Below are 19,927 nucleotides of genomic sequence, written 5' to 3' on the forward strand. Positions count from 1 at the left end.
TGAAGCATCGTTTATTTTAGAAATAAAATATATGAAATATGAAAATTTTTGAAAATTAACTATTAAAGCTTTTTCTGCAATTTTCTAAAGTACAAGATTCCTTTTCTGATAAGATAAAAAAATCTAATATAGAAATGCATATTTTATATGAACCAAGAATGTATAATGATTCATTACCATGAAATAGCAACTGTATAAATTTATAAATTTCAAAAATAAATTAAATATTTTATAAAATAGTATACACATATTATCGTATACATTTAGAATTAGAAATAAATCATTTAAATTTTTTATTTTTCTTTATGTATTTTTATATTATTTATTATATAATACGCGAAAGAATACAGAAAATGATATTCTTGTAAATATAATTAAATTATATAATTAATTTGTTATATTATTGTCAAAAACCAATTTTTTTCCAAGAAACGACTGCTCGTTGATCATTCGATGCTTTTCCAAATGGTTTTAAACCTTCAGGTGTAATATATTGATTCACTTGATAATCTAACATTATTTCATATTTAAAGACATCTGTTCCAAGTTGCTGAAATAAAATAAATGTTAAAATATACATAATATTAATTTTTTAATTAATTAAATATGTATAAGTATTTTGAGATATATTCCCATTCAAGTAACTAAAAAATCTAATTACATAAAAAATTCTAATTAAGAATTTAGTAAGTAAATACCAGTTAGTATTATTTAGATTTTATTTAATATATTTTCATTATTATATTATTATTAAATGATTTATATCGACATTATATATTTTTTCGGGGCAGTATTTTTACTCGTACAATATGATTATATTTTTCAATTTAGTGAAAAACCAATAATGAATTTATATATTGTAGATAATAAAATTGAATCAATTAAAAAATAGAAAAACTCAAAAATAGTTGGATATTTATTTTCTTTTTAATTCAATCTATAGGTGATTCTTAGTTTTCATAATCTTGAAAATATCTGCGATTAGAAAACATATATATCAGAAACTAGAGTAATTCTTTGTATATTATTTATTGAAAATGTAATAACGAACTAGAAATATCACAGTAGTTTAATTTATATAAACCAATATTTTAGCTCACAAATTATTTATAAGCTCGTTAAGCTCAACATTGTTGCTTTCCTGTTGGCATCAAACTAAATCAGATCAAATTGTGTAAATTTTTTTATATTAGGCCATTATTTTTGTTTTGATTAATGGTCGCTTCAGGTGAAATTAAAATAGTTTTTATACTGTTTGTGTTCACTTGTATGTAAATGAATATATTTTTATGACAACAACCAAAACAGCCAAAGCTGGGGCCGTAAATAAATCATTTGTTAAATTTTAATTATCTATAAAATTATTTTTAAATAATTGACTTAAATTGATATATATTAAATACTGTTATTAAGTTCTTAAATAAACTAAATATAAAATATAATAATATAAAATATAATTGTCCAACCTATAGTATATATATTCAAATATTACTTATACAATAAAATAGAAAAATGGCATTTCATTAAGTAAAAATTTTAATATTTCCAACTATATTAATAAGTTAATAGTTATGAAATATAAGGATGTAGTTTTGATCACTCGCAGTTGGTATAATTTATAATATTTATTTAAGAATAAAATGATTATTTCTTTTTTAATTTTTAATTTTACTTTAATCATGTATTTTTATTTAAAATCATACAGTGATTAATTTTTTTCAAATGGTAGAATCATCGATGTCTAAACTGATTTTTTATACTTGTATCAATAATGTTTATATACACAGAGATAAATAAATATATATATATATATATATATATATATATATATATATATATGTATAGCAATACTACTTAATTATATAACATTTTAAAGGATCATTTGTAAAATATTCGCATTTTTAATTCTGACAGATAACGTGTAACTATCTTAAATTGTTCAATACTGTCTAATATGTATAATCTATATCATATCTCCACATAACATATAATCAATAATATATGTAGTACAGAATATAGTAGAACATCATTAAGAGATGACAATTTTTTGCACTGTGTTATTATTTTAATCTCTAATACTGATCAAGTTTTGAAGTTCGAATATTTTTATTTGTTTTGCTTGGATTCCTAAACTTATAATACTATGGAACCTTATAGAATGTTGTCTGTTACTTATATTTGTGTGTAATTCAACCTATTTTATTTTGAGGAGGTTATAGGTTATTTTTATAAATGACAATGTTTATTTTATTCTTTATTATATGTTTCTGCGGAAATGCATAATTATATTTCACTTTTTATTTATTTATATATTATATTGATAATTAAATGTTCCAATATACATTCATTCTGGGCGAGTTTAAATTATTAAATTTGCAATAAATATATAATGAATGGATGTAAATTTGAGAGTAATCCTGTCATAAAATATAATATGTATTCTAAGGCATGTCAGAATAACTGGTGGTATAGATATTTGAGGTAAAATTTGTACTATGAACGTTTATTTTATTTGCTATTATGCTATTTTATGCGTAAATTATGTGTATATATACATATTTATATACGAATGTGTTTAAAAGCTACTATGTAATCAGTGATTATAAGGAAGAAATAAAATATAAAGTTAAAGTGTAATATATATAAAATATTTAATATAAAATATTTTACTTAATGTGTTAGACATGTGAAAAAAGATACATAATATAATGCCGAGTATTATTTTAAATAGTATAAAATAAATTTTATATTAAACAGATGATCTTTAAATAAGTTATCAAAAGATATTCGGACACAACTATACATACTATTTTTAGTTCAATTTTTATAGGAGTATTAAGAAATATTTGTCAGGTGAATTTGTACAATACATTTGAAAAAGTAGAAAGTTAATAGAAAATTTGTTATTTATAAAAATATGCTTAATAAATAATTTCTGTTTTGCTTTAATTTTAATAAATAATAAATATTATTAATAAAAAGCATACACACGGATACGTGTTGGATACGTGTATACACACTTGGATACACATTGGATATGTGTATCCAAGCTAAAAAATTGTATTATTAATAAATGTTTTAATACAAAAATCTAATTCTATAATACTTGAAATTTAAATAGATTTTATATGTCATAATAAATTAAATTTTTTTCGCAACGAGACTTATATATATTTATATATATAGTAGGATACTTAATCTAATATAATATTTAACATAAAGCATCGTATTTTAATCAAATATATGATACCTTAATAAATATTATAAAAAATATAATTATAATAAATATGATTCTATATATTTTAAATGAAAACAAAATAGATTTCAAGCAAAGAAAGGATTAACAATAGCTTTATTTATATTTGTTGTAAGTTTGTAATATTATTTTTATTATGTGAAAAGTTTAACTTTAATTAATATTACTATTAAATTTTATCATTATTTTCAATATTATTTTTCAGATTTTTGTATAAAATTTTTAATATTTTAGTATTATATTAACATTTTATGTATGAGAATATCTATTTCTATTTTCACTTACCTGAGTTAATGGGCTTGTATTTGTAGTAAAAATACCAACAAAATTATTTTTTTCTGCTATTTCTAGACATTTTTGTTCCATAAGCCTCATGAGAAAAACGTTTTCTGCAGCATTAAGGTTGTCATTTGTTGCCATCATAAAGGTATGAAAAATTTTATTTTTTCCTTCAGGTAATTTTTCTCTTATTGGTTTCTCGAGATATTCTAAGAAATCAAATATAATATTTAATTTTGATTGAATACAGACTTCAGGTTCTTCTCTAGCGTCAAAATTTAAAGCAACACAAAGAATTTTGTTACTAGATGAAGACTTTAATATGAAACTAAAATTTGCTTCTACTAATGGAGTCCATAATTCTTGCAAAAGATAAAAATAATCTTCTTTTTTGATTTCTGGTAACAACCATCTTTCAAGATCAGCTTTTCTAAAGAAGCTTTCGGTGATCATACTGCAAAATTTTAACGTTTATTATATTTTGTAGAGTGATTACAAATGTTTTATAAATATAATTATTAATTAAATACTATTCGACAGCATAGTTTATCGTAGAGTTTGTATTTTATCTATTTCATAATATTATATTCATTCCTACTTGTATTTCGATTCACTGGGCTCATACAAAAATAAGTTATCAATAAAATAATGTCATAGTGAAATAATAGAATGAATATACTATTAAGAAATATAAAGAACAAATTTTATATGTATGATATTATGGATATATATTATATTATGGACAATAATGTTCTTATAATTATTAATAGTATATTTAAACAATAAAATCTTTTGATAGTTTTTTAAAAATATATGTTTATTATAACGAATATAAAGCTTTCTGGCTTCTCAAAAGTATTAATAAGTTTGGTCATAGTTAAATTATATTAAATGAATTATATAGAGTGAAAACAAGTTATCAACTAATTTTATTTATATGTTAACATTAATATTAAAATAGGGTATGGTAGTAGGATTGTGCTACTGTTTATAAGAGAATGGTCTATGCTTGTATGCATGCCAGTGGACATAATAAATTAATTTTATATTGAGTACATAACTTGATAAATAAAAAATCCAATGAATTAATTGGACAATTAATTGTAAAAATAAATAATTATTTATAAAAATGCTATAAAATAGTCTGCATGCATTTTTATTAAAATAATAAAAAAAATTTTATTTAAACATGTAGATTTAATTTATATATATACGCGAGATCATTAGAAGTGTTTAAAACGATATAATAAGACTTTTATCATTTATAAATATAATCTTCTTATATATTTTTTCTTAAGATTTTATTACTGTTTTTATAAGTGGCTAGTCATTAATAGTTTTTTATGAGTAAAAAGTGCATAATACTAATAACTTAATATTATTGCACTTATTGCTTTTAGCTTGACTGTTCATGGATTTAGCAAATGATTTATACAGAATGATAGTATAATTAAATGAGTGATTCTAGCTTTACATGAAAAAATAAGAATACAAGTGATTTAGAATTAAGTTGATTTTTAAATTAAATTAAATTAAATTAAATTTAAATTAAAATTTAAAAAAATTAAATTAAAGAAAGAATTAAGTTGATACATAAAATATACTTATAATATATGAAACAAACAGAAGCCTTTTTTGTTATGCTGTTTTCTACAATTACAGTACAAGATTTATCGTTACAATATAACTATAACATTATGTTACATTCATTGTTGAATTCAGATAGTATAATTGTAAAAGCTTTTTTATATTGTTTTATAATGTTAAGCAATAATATAATTTAAAATTATACGATGATATTTTATATTTGAATAGCTACTGAAAATTATATATATTAATTTATGGTAATTGATTTAAGTATAAAATTTGTAATTTTGCAGACACTGTTAAAAAATTTAATTACTAAAAAAATTGATAATCATTAAACTTATAATTGGTTGATGGAGTAAAAAATTTTTCACGTACATTTAAAAAAATTTATGCGTGACCAGAAAATAAATTTCTAATTTAAATTAGTTATGTTCTAGAACTATGCGTACTTATGTACGAAAAAAAATGCAACAACCGTGTACCGTATAAAAACGTATGTTATACTTATGTTTAAAATTTTTATATACATCGGATGATTCAAATTTCTCCAGATGTATTAAAAATTTGTATATCTATTTTTTGGATAGATAACCATATAAATCGACATCGTTTAGAAAATATATATGAATCAAACTTCATAGATTTACAAAATCACGTATAAATTTTCGAAAACCATTTAAAATTTGTTCGATTCGCTTGCTCATAGCTTCGCATGCAAAGAAATATTCACTACTTGTAAACTTCTGTTCTTAACAACTAGAATGTAATGTATACGTAACTACTTGTACAAAACCTTCAGCAATAAGTTTAAAAAAAGCAGAAAATGTAACGATAAACTGATTTAGAAACATTATAAAATATCATTTAATTACAATTATTAAGTACTTATTCCGTTTATCATTAAATTAAAATCAAAATATATACTTTTCAATATATGTATGTGTATGTGTCTAAACAAGTATTTAATTTTAGCATATTATACTCACTTGATTACATCTTCTTTGTGAGATTCATTTAGCATTTCTAATACACATTCATTCATATCTGTAACATCTTCAACAATCTCAGTGGAATTACCTACTTTTATTTTGTCCAGAATACTTTTCATCGATGTTGCGGTTATGAAATCTGTAATTCCAATATGAAGACCTTTTTCGCGCAGTTTTAAAACCGTGTAAACAGAGTTTAGAGAATTTCCACCAAGTTCATAAAAATTTGAATGTATATTTAAATAATTTTTATTTTTTAAATTGAGAACTGAATCTATTATTTTAAATAATATAGTTGCCTTTGTTAAGTCTTCTTTTGAAACATCAGTGTAATCGTAGTGGCATATTTTGCTTTCACCTAAAACTTTATTTATATATAATTATATTAATCATGAATAAACTAATTAATAGTAAATTTATTAAAATAAAATATCATTTACTTTGTAAGTAATAAAATATTAGTAAATTTTGCTCTCAAATGTTCTAATGAATAATGTGTTGTACATTTATTATTGTTCTTTAAAAGTAAATCATTTAAAAGTATAAGTTTTATAAAGGGGGTATAAAAGTTATATGCAGAAATAGGAATGAATGACGTGTAAAAAATTTGATTTTTACATTTCCAAATATACATGTAGGCGTAAGAAAATGACTTCATATCGAAATATATGCTATATATTATGTTTTTATTTATTTTATTTATCACGAGTTGACTTTTTATGAACTTTTTAATAATACTATGGAATCAATCTTTTTTTTATTTATTAAGAAGTAGAGTCAGTATAACAAAAAAGTTCTTATTTAAAATGAGTTTATTAAAAAAAAATATAAAAATTTATTTGTTGCTAATAACTGCAGAAAATAGATTTTTTTTTAATATAACATTTGAAGATTGGTAATGCGAATTTTTGTAAAACTTTTTTATTAATTCATTATAATAGTTTGTAATTTTCTTAATAGTATAAACCAATTAAGTATATTTTTAATGTATAGTTAAAAGATTTATTATAGTATAAACACTAAATTAATATAATTCATCGATTAAATAAGTAAAATATTTTCTTACTGAATTTGTGTGATGTTCTATAAACTTCCAATAATTTTTGACGATCAGTTTTCCCATTTATAAGTAGTGGAATATTATCTAATATAATTATTTCTGGTATCATATACGATAATAATATTTTACTCAAGATAGATTTAATTTCTTTTATTTCAGTATTTAAATTTTTATCATTAAGCACCAGAAAACATAGTAAAATCTGAAATTTAACCAAATATTATTTATTTTAAGATATAATAACAGTTTTATAAAAGAAATTGGTATTTATATATTAGTTATTAAATATACATACCATAATAACATAAGGGTTGTTTAAAAGATCTTCAAAATAATAGAAAAGAAAAGAGAATAACATGCTACTGTAAATTTGAAAGTGTTTTTTTGTTATCATAACATAATAAACTATCGTGATAATAATTATTAATTCTTTAAATTTAATTATTCATATAAAAATTAAAATTATAATTTTATTTTTTATATATAGTCATCAAAAATGTTATTTTTTAGCTTACAAAGTTGTTGCAGACATTTATTTTGTCAAAAATAAAAAATATTTGTTATAAAAACGTATAAACCTGGCGCAATTTTTATTTACTATTGTATGTATTGTATGTAAATAAATAAAAATTGAACTAATAAATGTTATAATTTATATACATATTAGTTGTACAATATGTTTAAATAATCACCTGTTCAGATTCACTGACATTGGATGATAAAACTACAGCATTCTTTACTATGGACAATTTCAATACAGCCTTTTCTATTTCTGTAATATCTATTCGATGGCCCCTTATCTTTATTTGATTATCTCTACGTCCTTCATAAAATATATGGTTATTTTCTATTTTAGCATAATCGCCAGTTCGGAAAATTCTTGAAAAACCTAAAAATTATACTAAATATAATTACGAATAGAAAAAAATGTATATTATTGCTTGTATAAATTATTATATGCTAATATAGTATGATAAAAATTGCTCTGATGAATGCATCACATTATAAATATATATTGACATTATAAATAATTAAATTTAATAAATTAATTTTGATTTCACTCATATCTACTACTTCTTTTGACCCTATCAGGTCTTAGTAAATTCATTCATAACAAATCGATTGATTACAAGTTCATATTTGAATTATTAATGAAAGATTAAAATATAATTTAAAATAAATCTTCAAATTTTCATAACTATAGTACTTAGGATTTTCATGGAATTTATCGCTCATAAGTGATTATATATTACAACATATTTTATTTTTCTAAAAAAGGAAAGGGAAAGGAAATGATTAACGAATTCTTAATTTTCATGTGTATTACACTATGCAAAAAATAGTTGGCCATTATTTTAAAATTGTATTTCTTTAATTAATAATGGTTGGCGATTAGACCGGTTTTGTTTTGTTTATACTTTTAAATTTATTATTAACAGAAATAAAGCCGTGTATTGACTTTTTATTGATTGACGAGTAAGTCTTCGAATGTATTATATTTGCATTTAAATGCAACGACGGGTCGTTGAACAGTACGTACCGCAATGTCTTTTTGAATTTTTTGTCTTCGTGTGTGATTTAATTAAAATCCTTTTTCCACTATATTACTTATATATGTGTGGATGTATTACACAAATAATAATCCAGCGTACATAAATTAGGAAAATTACAACTATTTTATATCAAATAATTTAAATTTATTATGTTGACTTTTTTCATCTTTGAATACAAATAAGAAATTCGTATACGATTAATTTAATTGATCACAATTATAATTACTAATATTATTTTTTTACAAACATTTATATTGACATATTTATTGTACGTATATTTATGGATTAAAAATATTTAAAATATTGCATATTATTTTATTTTATTAACATTTCTACTCACCTTGTTCTAAAGAAAATGGATTATTTATAAACTTCTGTGAATTATTATCATGAATGTATCCGTTAGCTAGATTTTTTCCAGAAATTAATAATTCGCCAATTTCACCATGAGATAATAAACACAAATCTTCATTTACAATATATACAATATTGTTATCGATTGGTTTACCTAGAATTAAAGTAATCTAAAAATTAATTGTAAATTTTGTGAATAATTTCTATTTTTTAAATATATTGCTATTATCGTTCTTTAAGAAATGAGAATTATAATAAAAATTATTTGTTGCATTAATAAAGATTTTTTAAATGTTACAGTATTAATTTATCATAATTCTATCATAAATTGTCAAGGATGTGAATAAAAATAATTTAATTGTAAAAACAATATTGTAAAATAAATCATATATAATTTAACATAATTTTTTTATTATATGTACAATCCAGGATAATGTATGATACATCAGATAATATTTTTTTAAATAACCAAATATTTCATATAAATTTCACACACGGTAAAAGTAGCTTTTTTAAATTGTTGTCATGGTAAATACTCTAATTGTTAGTATAAATACTAATTATAATATATTTTTCATTTATATCGTCAATATTACAATAAATACTGACACTGGTATGATATCTTATTTGCATTTTTTAATAGGAGCTTAATAAGAGAAAATAACAAATGTGATTTTTCCATTTGATTCCATGAATTTATTTTATTTAGGTTATATTTTAAAATTATTATAATCATAGTACTATGATTATATAATTATTATATAAAAATACTAATATGATGTTTCGATTTTATTACAGATAATTAAAGAAAAGAAAATACAGATAATTAAATATATAGTATGTATTTTAAAATTCTCAAAATTTTATTGATTTTAAAATATTATATGTACTAATTTTTATTATAATTGTCTACTATCAATTTGATACTTGTTTGGCTTTTAATATTCTTTGGAAAATAATAAATTTGATGTCTTTCAGATTATTGTTCTTTTATTTTATCAATTAAATATGTCAACTATAATTCATTGTTATTTATCATTATTATTTATATTTTATTATTTTAATATATCAGCTTTAATCAATTAAATAATTAATACAATTTTTTACAACAAATAGAAAATAATGCATATGCTACTTTACTGTATAAAATATTACTTGGAACCTTCGAATAGAACGATTTATCTTTGGGTAGCAATATATCTTGTAAATATTTGGTTTAATCCTCAATTTGGTAACTACTGTTATTGCGAATGATTTTTTATTTATATAAAATGTATCGTTTTTCAGTCACTTATAGTTCAAATATTTGTAAAGATTACTTTTAAAATATAAATATTTATTATTAAAAGCTGAAAAATTGAAAGTAATATCGTTAAGAATACAAGAGTGGATGAAACAATTAAATTCTATATTTTGTTTTCATAAGGAATAAAGCTGATAAACTATTATTATGTGTTTATACCTATATAATAAACTTCTTTAATATTTGATTGTTAAACTTAATAAACTGTAATTTATCAAATTTGCGAAGTTTATAAAAATGACAGAAATTGGTTGTTTTGAATTATTCGGGCCTGTGACTCTGTTAAATTTTGATTTTTGGCGTTTCAAGAATAAATCTAACTTTTTCGATTTTAGATTACATATATTCGTTGAGTGTTTTATTTATCTTTTTCTATTTCATACACTATATTTCGTTGAATAGATATTCTTAATCGTAAATACTGCAATAACATTTTGAAATGTCAATACATTCACATTTTTAAATTACTTGTTATAATATTTTAATTGTAACAATGCTTTATTAAAATAATAATGAAGAAGTAAAATAATTGTTAAGAAGGTTATTAATTATAAAGTAATTGTATAACCTTCTACGTTATAGCTTGTAACATTATAATTTTATTACATCAGAATTAATTATTTATTACCTGACACTATAATTTACAAATTAATACATAAATATATATAATAGAGGAAACAAATAATGGAAAAAAGAAAATGTACATGTGAATAAGTAAATCAGGAGATATGAAGACAAAATGTAAACTAAAGAAATAGTATATTCCAAGTAAAGATATATAATATGAAAAAACAATAAAAACAAAAATAGTTAATTTAACGAACATAATCCTTAACAGAGAAGTTTGAAAATTCGAAAGTCAAAATAATTAGACTAGAGTAACACAGAGAAAGTATATAACCATCTATAATTCCACTAATTTTCATATATCATATTCATAGTGCAATATTAATGCAATAATATGTGCAATAATAATGCAATATTTACCATTTAATTTGTTGAATTTGTATTTAATAAATTTGATAATTCACATGATGAAAAATGATAATATTTCCGAGATGTACCAGTTTATATACTCGGAATATTCTATAGCTTTAAGAGGAACTCATAAATTAACTTGTTTTCAGTTCTATTTACTCATAGCATTTAAAAAATGTACGTATGAATACATGTTTATTTTTGTATGTATGCTTTTAAAAGAAATTTCTGGAATAATACCATTTTTTCTATAACTTTAAATTGTCATAAACTATATTGTTATAAATTCATACTTGATTAAACAAATAGTTTAACTATTTAATGAATTTATTTATTAATACATTATTTATTCATGACGCTAGTTATACGTACCTATCGGCATTTTACTTTCATATATATATGGATCATTTTCGGTTATTAAATAAAATGTAACATCGCCCATTATTTCTGTGCTACCATAGAGATTAGCAATAACTTTATTTTGTTTAGAAAACCAAATAAAAAACTCTTGAACCAGAGATGGTGATAGTGTTTCCCCCGAACAAATCCATAGTTTCAACGATTTAAGACAATCTTTATCTTGCTATAGAAAGCAAAGCATATAAGTTATTATATATTTCGAAAATATATTTCAAATAGATAAATATTCCATTTATTACCTGAAAATTTAAATACATCAGAAAAGATTTCAATAAAGATGGAACTAAAACAATTCGTTGAATCTGAAAGTAAGTAATACATAAAATATAAACTAGAATTGGAATAAAGAAAATATTTTATTTCATCTTATACTGTTATTTTGAAGACTTTAATGTTTTGTTAGTTATATAAAAAGAAATATAATTAAAAATACTATAAAAATGTCACTTATTAAAATCGAAATTAAGCATAAAAAGTACTTAATTTAATTAAATGTTAAATTTTAGTAACAATGTTTTATCTTTCCCAAGTTTGTAGGTTGCTTAGTTAAATATTAAATACTTAATATTTTGATATATTTACTATAATTTTGATTCATTTCTTACTTAAATTGAATTCCTTTATTAGATAATATAATTTTAATTAGATTTAGAAGACCAAAAAATTTGTATGTAAGGATAATTATATATTGCCTTAAATTTTAAATATACAATTAAAGCAATGCATTAATATTTTTATAATTTTTATTAACATAAGAAATTTATCATAAAAATTTTTACAGAATTAAGAAATTATTATCATAGTTGCCGATTCTTCCTATATTCCCGTATTCATTATATATTGAACTTTGTACTTATGTAAATGAGAAATTATTTATATATTATTTATTGTATGATCGCTATATTTTATTTGATTCGTTGTATATGATTCACAATATATAATTTCGTACGGTAATCAATAAACCCATACTGTAGCATAAAGTAGCTTTTATTAGTAGCTAATTAATCAATGTCGGTATTATTAAGTTCCATGAAAAACTTAAAATTTTTATTTTAAAATGCAATGAAGCTTCAGCTTCAATTATATTTTTAGTTGATTTTTAATAAGTATATTTTTAAAAATAATTAATGCGAAAGGTATACAAATTATATATAATTGATTTTGTTGCTATTTATAAATTTTATCAACTGTAATAAAATAGACAAATTTGGTTTTCATATTTTTATAATGACCTATTTAGAAGATGCCAACAATCATAAAGTAATCTAAAGAATAATATTTTTTAAATATTTTAGTTTTTACATAGGACATGTAGAAGTGATTTGTTGAATTCATTATTATTTAGTAAAATGGTAATTTCTGAACTACTGAATCAGTCAGATATAAATGTATAATAATGTTAGAAATAAATATTGCCGGCGTTAAGTTATATAAATTATATATATTTTATGTATGATGTATAATTGTTATATAAGTTGTAAAATTATATCAGTTATATAATTATTATTATATATATGATATATAAAATATTTTAAATCAAATTTTTACTTATATGAATAAATATAAAAAAATTCGTTCAACTATTGAAAAATCAAAATATTTCAATTTTAAATGTTTTAATTAACTTGATCAATATATATATATATATAAATATACTTGATGCGTATTAAACGTTTAATAAAAGTTATTATACATACTTTATACTTGTTCAAAATTATAACAAACTTTTCAGGATCTTTTGTTACATATTTAGGAATAACTGTTAATGTACGACCTTGAAGTAGTGGACCCCAAATTTCACAAACACTATCGACGAATGTTAATGCTGTCTTAAAAATACAATAGTCTTCATCTTGTTTATAAGGTAATGTTTTCCATTGCCAAGTCAGTCGATTCATCAATGCCGAATATTGTAATTTTACACCTACAAAATTTGAAAAAAATGAAAATAATTACTACATTTAATAATATTTTTAAATGCAATCACTATTTGTATATAATATATATATATATATATATGTATATAATTTATATAATTTCAATAATAATTTATTAAAACATCAGTAAACGATTTTCTTAAGCTAAGATAGTCAAATTAAAAATAAAAAAGTTATAAATATATTTTTTTAATTAAGTAAAAAAGTGATTAATTTGAAATCTAATAATGATAAAAATAGTAAAAATATCAAGAAAATAATTTATTCTGAAATTAATAATGATTAAATGCATAAATAAGTTCGTAAGTAATTTTAAAAAACATGGAATAAATCATGTACATTAATGAATTATTATTACAAAATTTCTGATGTTTTCACAGGTATGTCGCATTGTTGGTTTATAAGAAATTGACACTCGCAATTCTATTTCTTGGTTAACTTATGTATATATATATATATATATATATATATATATACACATATATGCATGCGCGCGTGTATAATTTATTGTCCTTTGTAATGTAAATGAAATATTAGAAGAATGAAAGAAATTTTAAAAATTATTATAAATTGTCTGAAAGCTAAGTGCATGTAATCTGTAAAAATTAATTTATAAGCTACTGCTCAATTCTCATAACTATATAATTTTATATTCAATGGATGAATTTGGATTCTAATATTATTAGAAAAATTTTAGTAAAAAATAAAAAGTTGCTAAATTGTAGATTAATTTTAATTACCTTTAGGTGTACCTGTGCTACCAGATGTATATAAGATAATAGCAATTTTAGATTCATCATTATCAATTTCAATTACTCCGGATTCATTTTCTGATTCAAGTATTATTTGTTTATCAGTGAATAACAATACATTATTATATATACTAATATCAGCTGAAAGTTGAAGAGAAATTATTGTTTTTTATTTTATAATTGTATTTTAATTCTTTTTATTTGTAATTTACTTTTGTTCTTTATTTTTATTGTTATTATAAAATTATTTGTATATAAAGATAATATAAATATTTTTATAAGATAGCAATAAAACTCACTCTTTAATAGTGTATAATGTTGACCCACTAAACATTTTAAATTTTGACATAATTCCAAAAGTATCATAAAACATTGATTTTTTTTATTAATGAATTATTCTTTGCAGAGTTAAATCTTAAATAAAAATTAATTATTCTTAAAAAAATTATATTAAATAATGGTTTAAGTCTACAAAAAATTTCAATTTGTTGTCTTTTTTCTTTGTTCAATGGAAATTACATATTTATGTAAATAATCCAAATTATTCTTTTACACTACACAATGCGCGTATAGAGTTTATCAAAAAAATATTCCAACAAACATTAAAGCCATACTGTTTTTATTACATTGCAGAAAAAGATATGCAATAAACTACACTTTACGATACAATAAAGGAAGATAATATTTTTTCATCGTTTTGTCTAACTAATTTTATCGATTAAGTTGTTCATACTTCATATAATATTACACTTCAACAATATATTAGTCTAATAATGGTGTTCTACATTTTATTGATCTTAATTGATGAACTCTCATTGAAAATATTCACTAGCAATTCACTGTATATTATTCAAACATTCGGTACCAGTAATTTGAAAATTTAATGGTGAAATATACGTTTCTTATAATATATATCCATAATTGAAGCATACGCCATGAGTGTATAATCAGCTTCTGTCACACAAATAAAGTTATTACATCATATTATAACATTATAACATATATAATATTATATTAATATAATATTATAACATCATAGTATAAAATATTATTGGATTGAAAATAACATTGAGCTCTTAGATATGTATAATATACTTTTTTATGTTTGCTAATTTTGGCAAAAAATATCCAGTTTTCAATTGATTTTTTGTAAGTTGACTTAATATATCGTCCGAAATATTTGTAAATAGCTCCTTTAAAGCTATTTGGTTAAATTTATCATAATTTCAAATTATTTTTCATTCAATCGATATATCATATATTATGTTTAAATAAAAAACAATAAATACCTGTTACTTCGACAATACACATTAATGGCTGAGAATCTTCTAAAATATGTGTAAGTCGGTCTTCTGGAAGTTCAGTGTCGATTGGTAAATATGCCAAACCAGCTTTCATAATTGCTAATAATATTACCGGTAAGTACTCTGATGGTTTCAGAGAAACTCCAATAATTTTATATTCTGATTTGTTGCGATCGGAATAACGCTGAAATACCCTTGCCATCCGATTAGACATTATATCCATTTCTTCGAATGAAATAAATTTTGTATTTAAATCATCTGCAAAATAAAAAGTTTAATTTTCTAAACTTTATATAAACAATAAGTAATGATTTAAAATTTTTATTAATAACATACAAATCATTATATTAAAAAATGCATTCAAAAATAAAAATTCTTTTTAAATTTCTTGGAAATCTTTTATAATTTTCTCTTTGTTTTTCTCTTTAATTTTCTATTTTTAAAAATATTTTTAATTATACATAGTTTTTTATTTATATACAAAAATATTTTCTAAAAAATTTGAAAAAATTTGAAGTAATCATACATATTAATTAATTTATAACAAAATTTTTCCGTTCATTATTGAAAGGTACTTTAACGATTTAGAAAAGGATTTGCAAATAAATTCTTATAAATGATGAAATAAATAACTGATACAAAATACAACTTAAAGTTTGTAATAAAGATTAAAGATTCACTAAAGAGTTTTTTAATTATTAAAATATTCTTTAGTTTTATAAAATTTATTGATTATTGGAAAATAAAAAAACCAGCTATACAGTTTTTTTTATATGAATACATACATTTCTCATAAATATATCATTATAAGTATGAATTATAATATATTATGACACATATTATGCAGAATATTTTCATAATCTATGCAAAATAATTTAGGCCATTTAAAATTTTATTTTATATATATTATATTGTGGAATAAGAATATTTAAATCTTAATTTTATAATCATAACCGATTTTTTAATTGCAAAATAACTACAATTAGGTATTAAGAAAAATATATCAAATACGTATTCAGTAATGAAGAGGGATATTTTATTTCGTGCTCTATTTATTTATAATATAAAACTCAAATGTTTGTTATAATATTATTAATGATAAATAATAAGTCAAATTTGCATAAAAATTAAAACATGCTGTACGTTGTATAATTTATTTAATAATTATGTATTTAATTGTAGGGATATTTAAATAATAAAATTATAAGTTATGTGCATCTACTGAGCACTGAATTCTATTTATAGAATTTCTTTGTATATTGAAAAATGAATAATATATTTAAATACGGTTTTTCATTTTTAATTGGAATTATTTATATTTATAACTTAATTTGGTTCAGCATTTATAATACAACTAAAAAACCAAACCAATGAAATTTCCCTTAACGAATATACTTAATTCTGTTATCTTTTAATTCAAATATAAGCCTACTATTTTTTTCAATGTAGATATTTTACATTTAACAAATTTTTACATTCAAAAGTAATATTTACAGTTTTTAAATATCAGCATCACTAATATATTAATGAACACTTTGAGATTTATTTTTAATAAACTTTCCATCTTTTTATTATCAAAGCAAAAAATTTATAATTTATTAAAATAATTTGTGCTCGTTTAATTTTTTTTGAGTTTTCATGTGATACTTTTCGCCATTAAGAATCAATACAGCATAAACAGAATTAATCGAGAATCAATTATAATTATGCCAAAGTTAGGATATCGGTTTTCATTTATTAACTCCGTCAGAGACTTCGGTACAGGTATATGAGTATGATTATAGGGATTTTTAATTAGTTTTATAATACTAATTGCAAATATAGTACGATGATTATCATGGAATTTCAACAAATTCAAAATTTAATACCAAAAAAAGTGCTTGACTTTCTAATTACCTGTAATTAAACTTAATAAATATAAGTAATAGGTCTAGTTTAAAAAATTTTCAGCGAAAAATTGTTTATATCATCATAATTTGATTAAATATAAGAATTTTTAATCATGATATGATTAGAATAACTTTATCTTTTCAGTAAGACACAATAGCAACTTTATTGGTCAGTAACAAATTTATTATTCTAATATACGAAATACTGTAAGAGCTAAATCTTAAAAAACATCTAAATAATTTATAAGTAATTTTTAATTCAAATAAGGTAAGAGAACAAATGGTAGATACTGTCATCAAATTTTAAAGAAAATCATAAATATTACAAGATATCTATATTCTTAAAAAAGCATAACATCATTAAATCAATAATTGAATAAAGTTAAATTATTATTTATTTTGTAGATTGAAGCTTTCGTATGATATGTTTTAGATTTGAAAATATAATTGAAGCATATAAACTACTAATTTAATTATAAATTCATATAAATGAAATGAATTAAATACAGTCAATCTATAAATAACAAGATTAAAGAATATCATTTAAACAGAATCCGATGAAAATACTTTATTTATTATTAAACTTTTATTTAATATCATTTTATTTAAAAAATGTAAGTATTAACTTTTTATTTTATTACACTTGTGTTTTAAAATCAAATTTTTATACAAAATAATTCCTGCCTTTTTATTTAAAAACATTTAAGTATAATTATTCGTTGTTGGTCATAAAAAATTAGTTTTAAGAAATATCTTAAATTTAATGAAATAAACATAAATGAGTCTGTTCGAAAATTATTTCTGCTGAAGTTAAATAAGATATACTAGATATTCAAAATAGATTATATTATGCTACAAATATAATATTTCGAAATTAAAATATATAAAATATATTTTTATGTCTTTAAAAAATGATCCTAAACAATATTAAAAGAATTAATAGTATACAATACCTTCATATAAAATTGCAGTTTTTGTTTTATGCTTTTTTACTATATCATTGAAAATTGTTAGAAATTCAACTTCATGATCGCTTGACAATTTACCTTTGAAAATTGATTGTGCTATACAATACTCCATCTGTAATCAAATATAGTAATATATAAATTCTAATACAGACGAAAATTATAATCAATTGGTTACTGAAAGTAGAGCTAATCAATTCAATTATACATATTATTACAGGGCATAAAGTATACTACAAGAAATAAGAATAAAATATAGACACTTGTTCATTTTATAAAAATCACTACATAAATATAAAAAAGATTGTCATTAAAATAAGAATTTTAAAATGCAATATTAAACTTAACGGTAAAAACTTTACAATATTGTTTATCTTATAGCATAATAATAATTGAAATTAGATATTTCAGTAATATTGTATCTCATTATTATGATAATTAAATATATTATAACGTACATATAAAATAATAAATTCAATATTGCACTATAATTTTAGAACAAATATGCATCAATATTTATATTACGTTTTACATTATGAAACAGAGTTGAACTATATTTGAGTGAATGTAACTATAAAAGTATATTTACGAGAAATAGAAATATATATTATATTCAGTAACAATGATAATTTGTAGTTACACTGTGATATGTAGAATGTACTGGAAATGGGCACAAATATAAATAAGCAAAAGTAGAAAGTACATTGATTTGAAGCTCATGCAAGGAAAATTTAAGTTTATTGATTCTCAATGATTGCTCAATATAAAATTAAAGCAATATATATGTACGTACAGTATTTTAATAATCATAATAATAATAATGAAAATAGCAATTTTGAGTATTATATATACATATATCATCGATATTATTTTTTATTATTATAATATTTTTGAACAGTAAATATAACGATTCTATTTTTTTTATTTAATTTAAAAAAATAATTTTTCATTAATCAATGATAATATTTTGTGAATAAGAATCGTAAAATAACTTATTGTATAATTTCTGGTCACAATTACATCTTTTCCACTCTTCTTTAAAGCAATTTTCAAAGAAACGTGACATACACAAATTTGTACACATATTCACACATGTATATATATATATATATATATATATATATACAATATATAATTTGCATAACTGGTTAATAAGTCTTCTTTTTTTTCTTACTTAACGGACGAATGAATGTATACGATTTTTCTCTTCCTCTATAAATTTCTTAATAAGCTCACAATGTATATTAGGAACTCTTTCGAGCTGATCTACTGTATTTGATATATTAACCAAAATATAA

General features: G+C 20.6%; 1 protein-coding gene across 1 annotated transcript; it reads right to left on the bottom strand.

The window, feature by feature from the left end:
- Positions 1 to 369: 369 nt before the first annotated feature.
- e (nonribosomal peptide synthetase ebony) lies at positions 370 to 18,744 on the bottom strand. Its single transcript, XM_011503258.1, has 12 exons — positions 18,618 to 18,744; positions 15,761 to 16,033; positions 14,460 to 14,612; positions 13,480 to 13,706; positions 12,022 to 12,084; positions 11,735 to 11,945; positions 9,068 to 9,235; positions 7,867 to 8,063; positions 7,181 to 7,376; positions 6,112 to 6,472; positions 3,542 to 3,989; positions 370 to 550 (listed from the first exon to the last, which is right to left on the bottom strand). The coding sequence occupies exons 1-12, from the start codon at positions 18,742 to 18,744 to the stop codon at positions 407 to 409; spliced, it is 2,568 nt and encodes an 855-aa protein (XP_011501560.1). The 3' UTR covers positions 370 to 406.
- Between the last annotated feature and the right edge of the window lie 1,183 nt (positions 18,745 to 19,927).

Source organism: Ceratosolen solmsi, unplaced genomic scaffold (assembly GCF_000503995.2).
Source record: "Ceratosolen solmsi marchali unplaced genomic scaffold, CerSol_1.0 scaffold10, whole genome shotgun sequence".
Classification (NCBI taxonomy): Eukaryota; Metazoa; Arthropoda; class Insecta; order Hymenoptera; family Agaonidae; genus Ceratosolen; species Ceratosolen solmsi.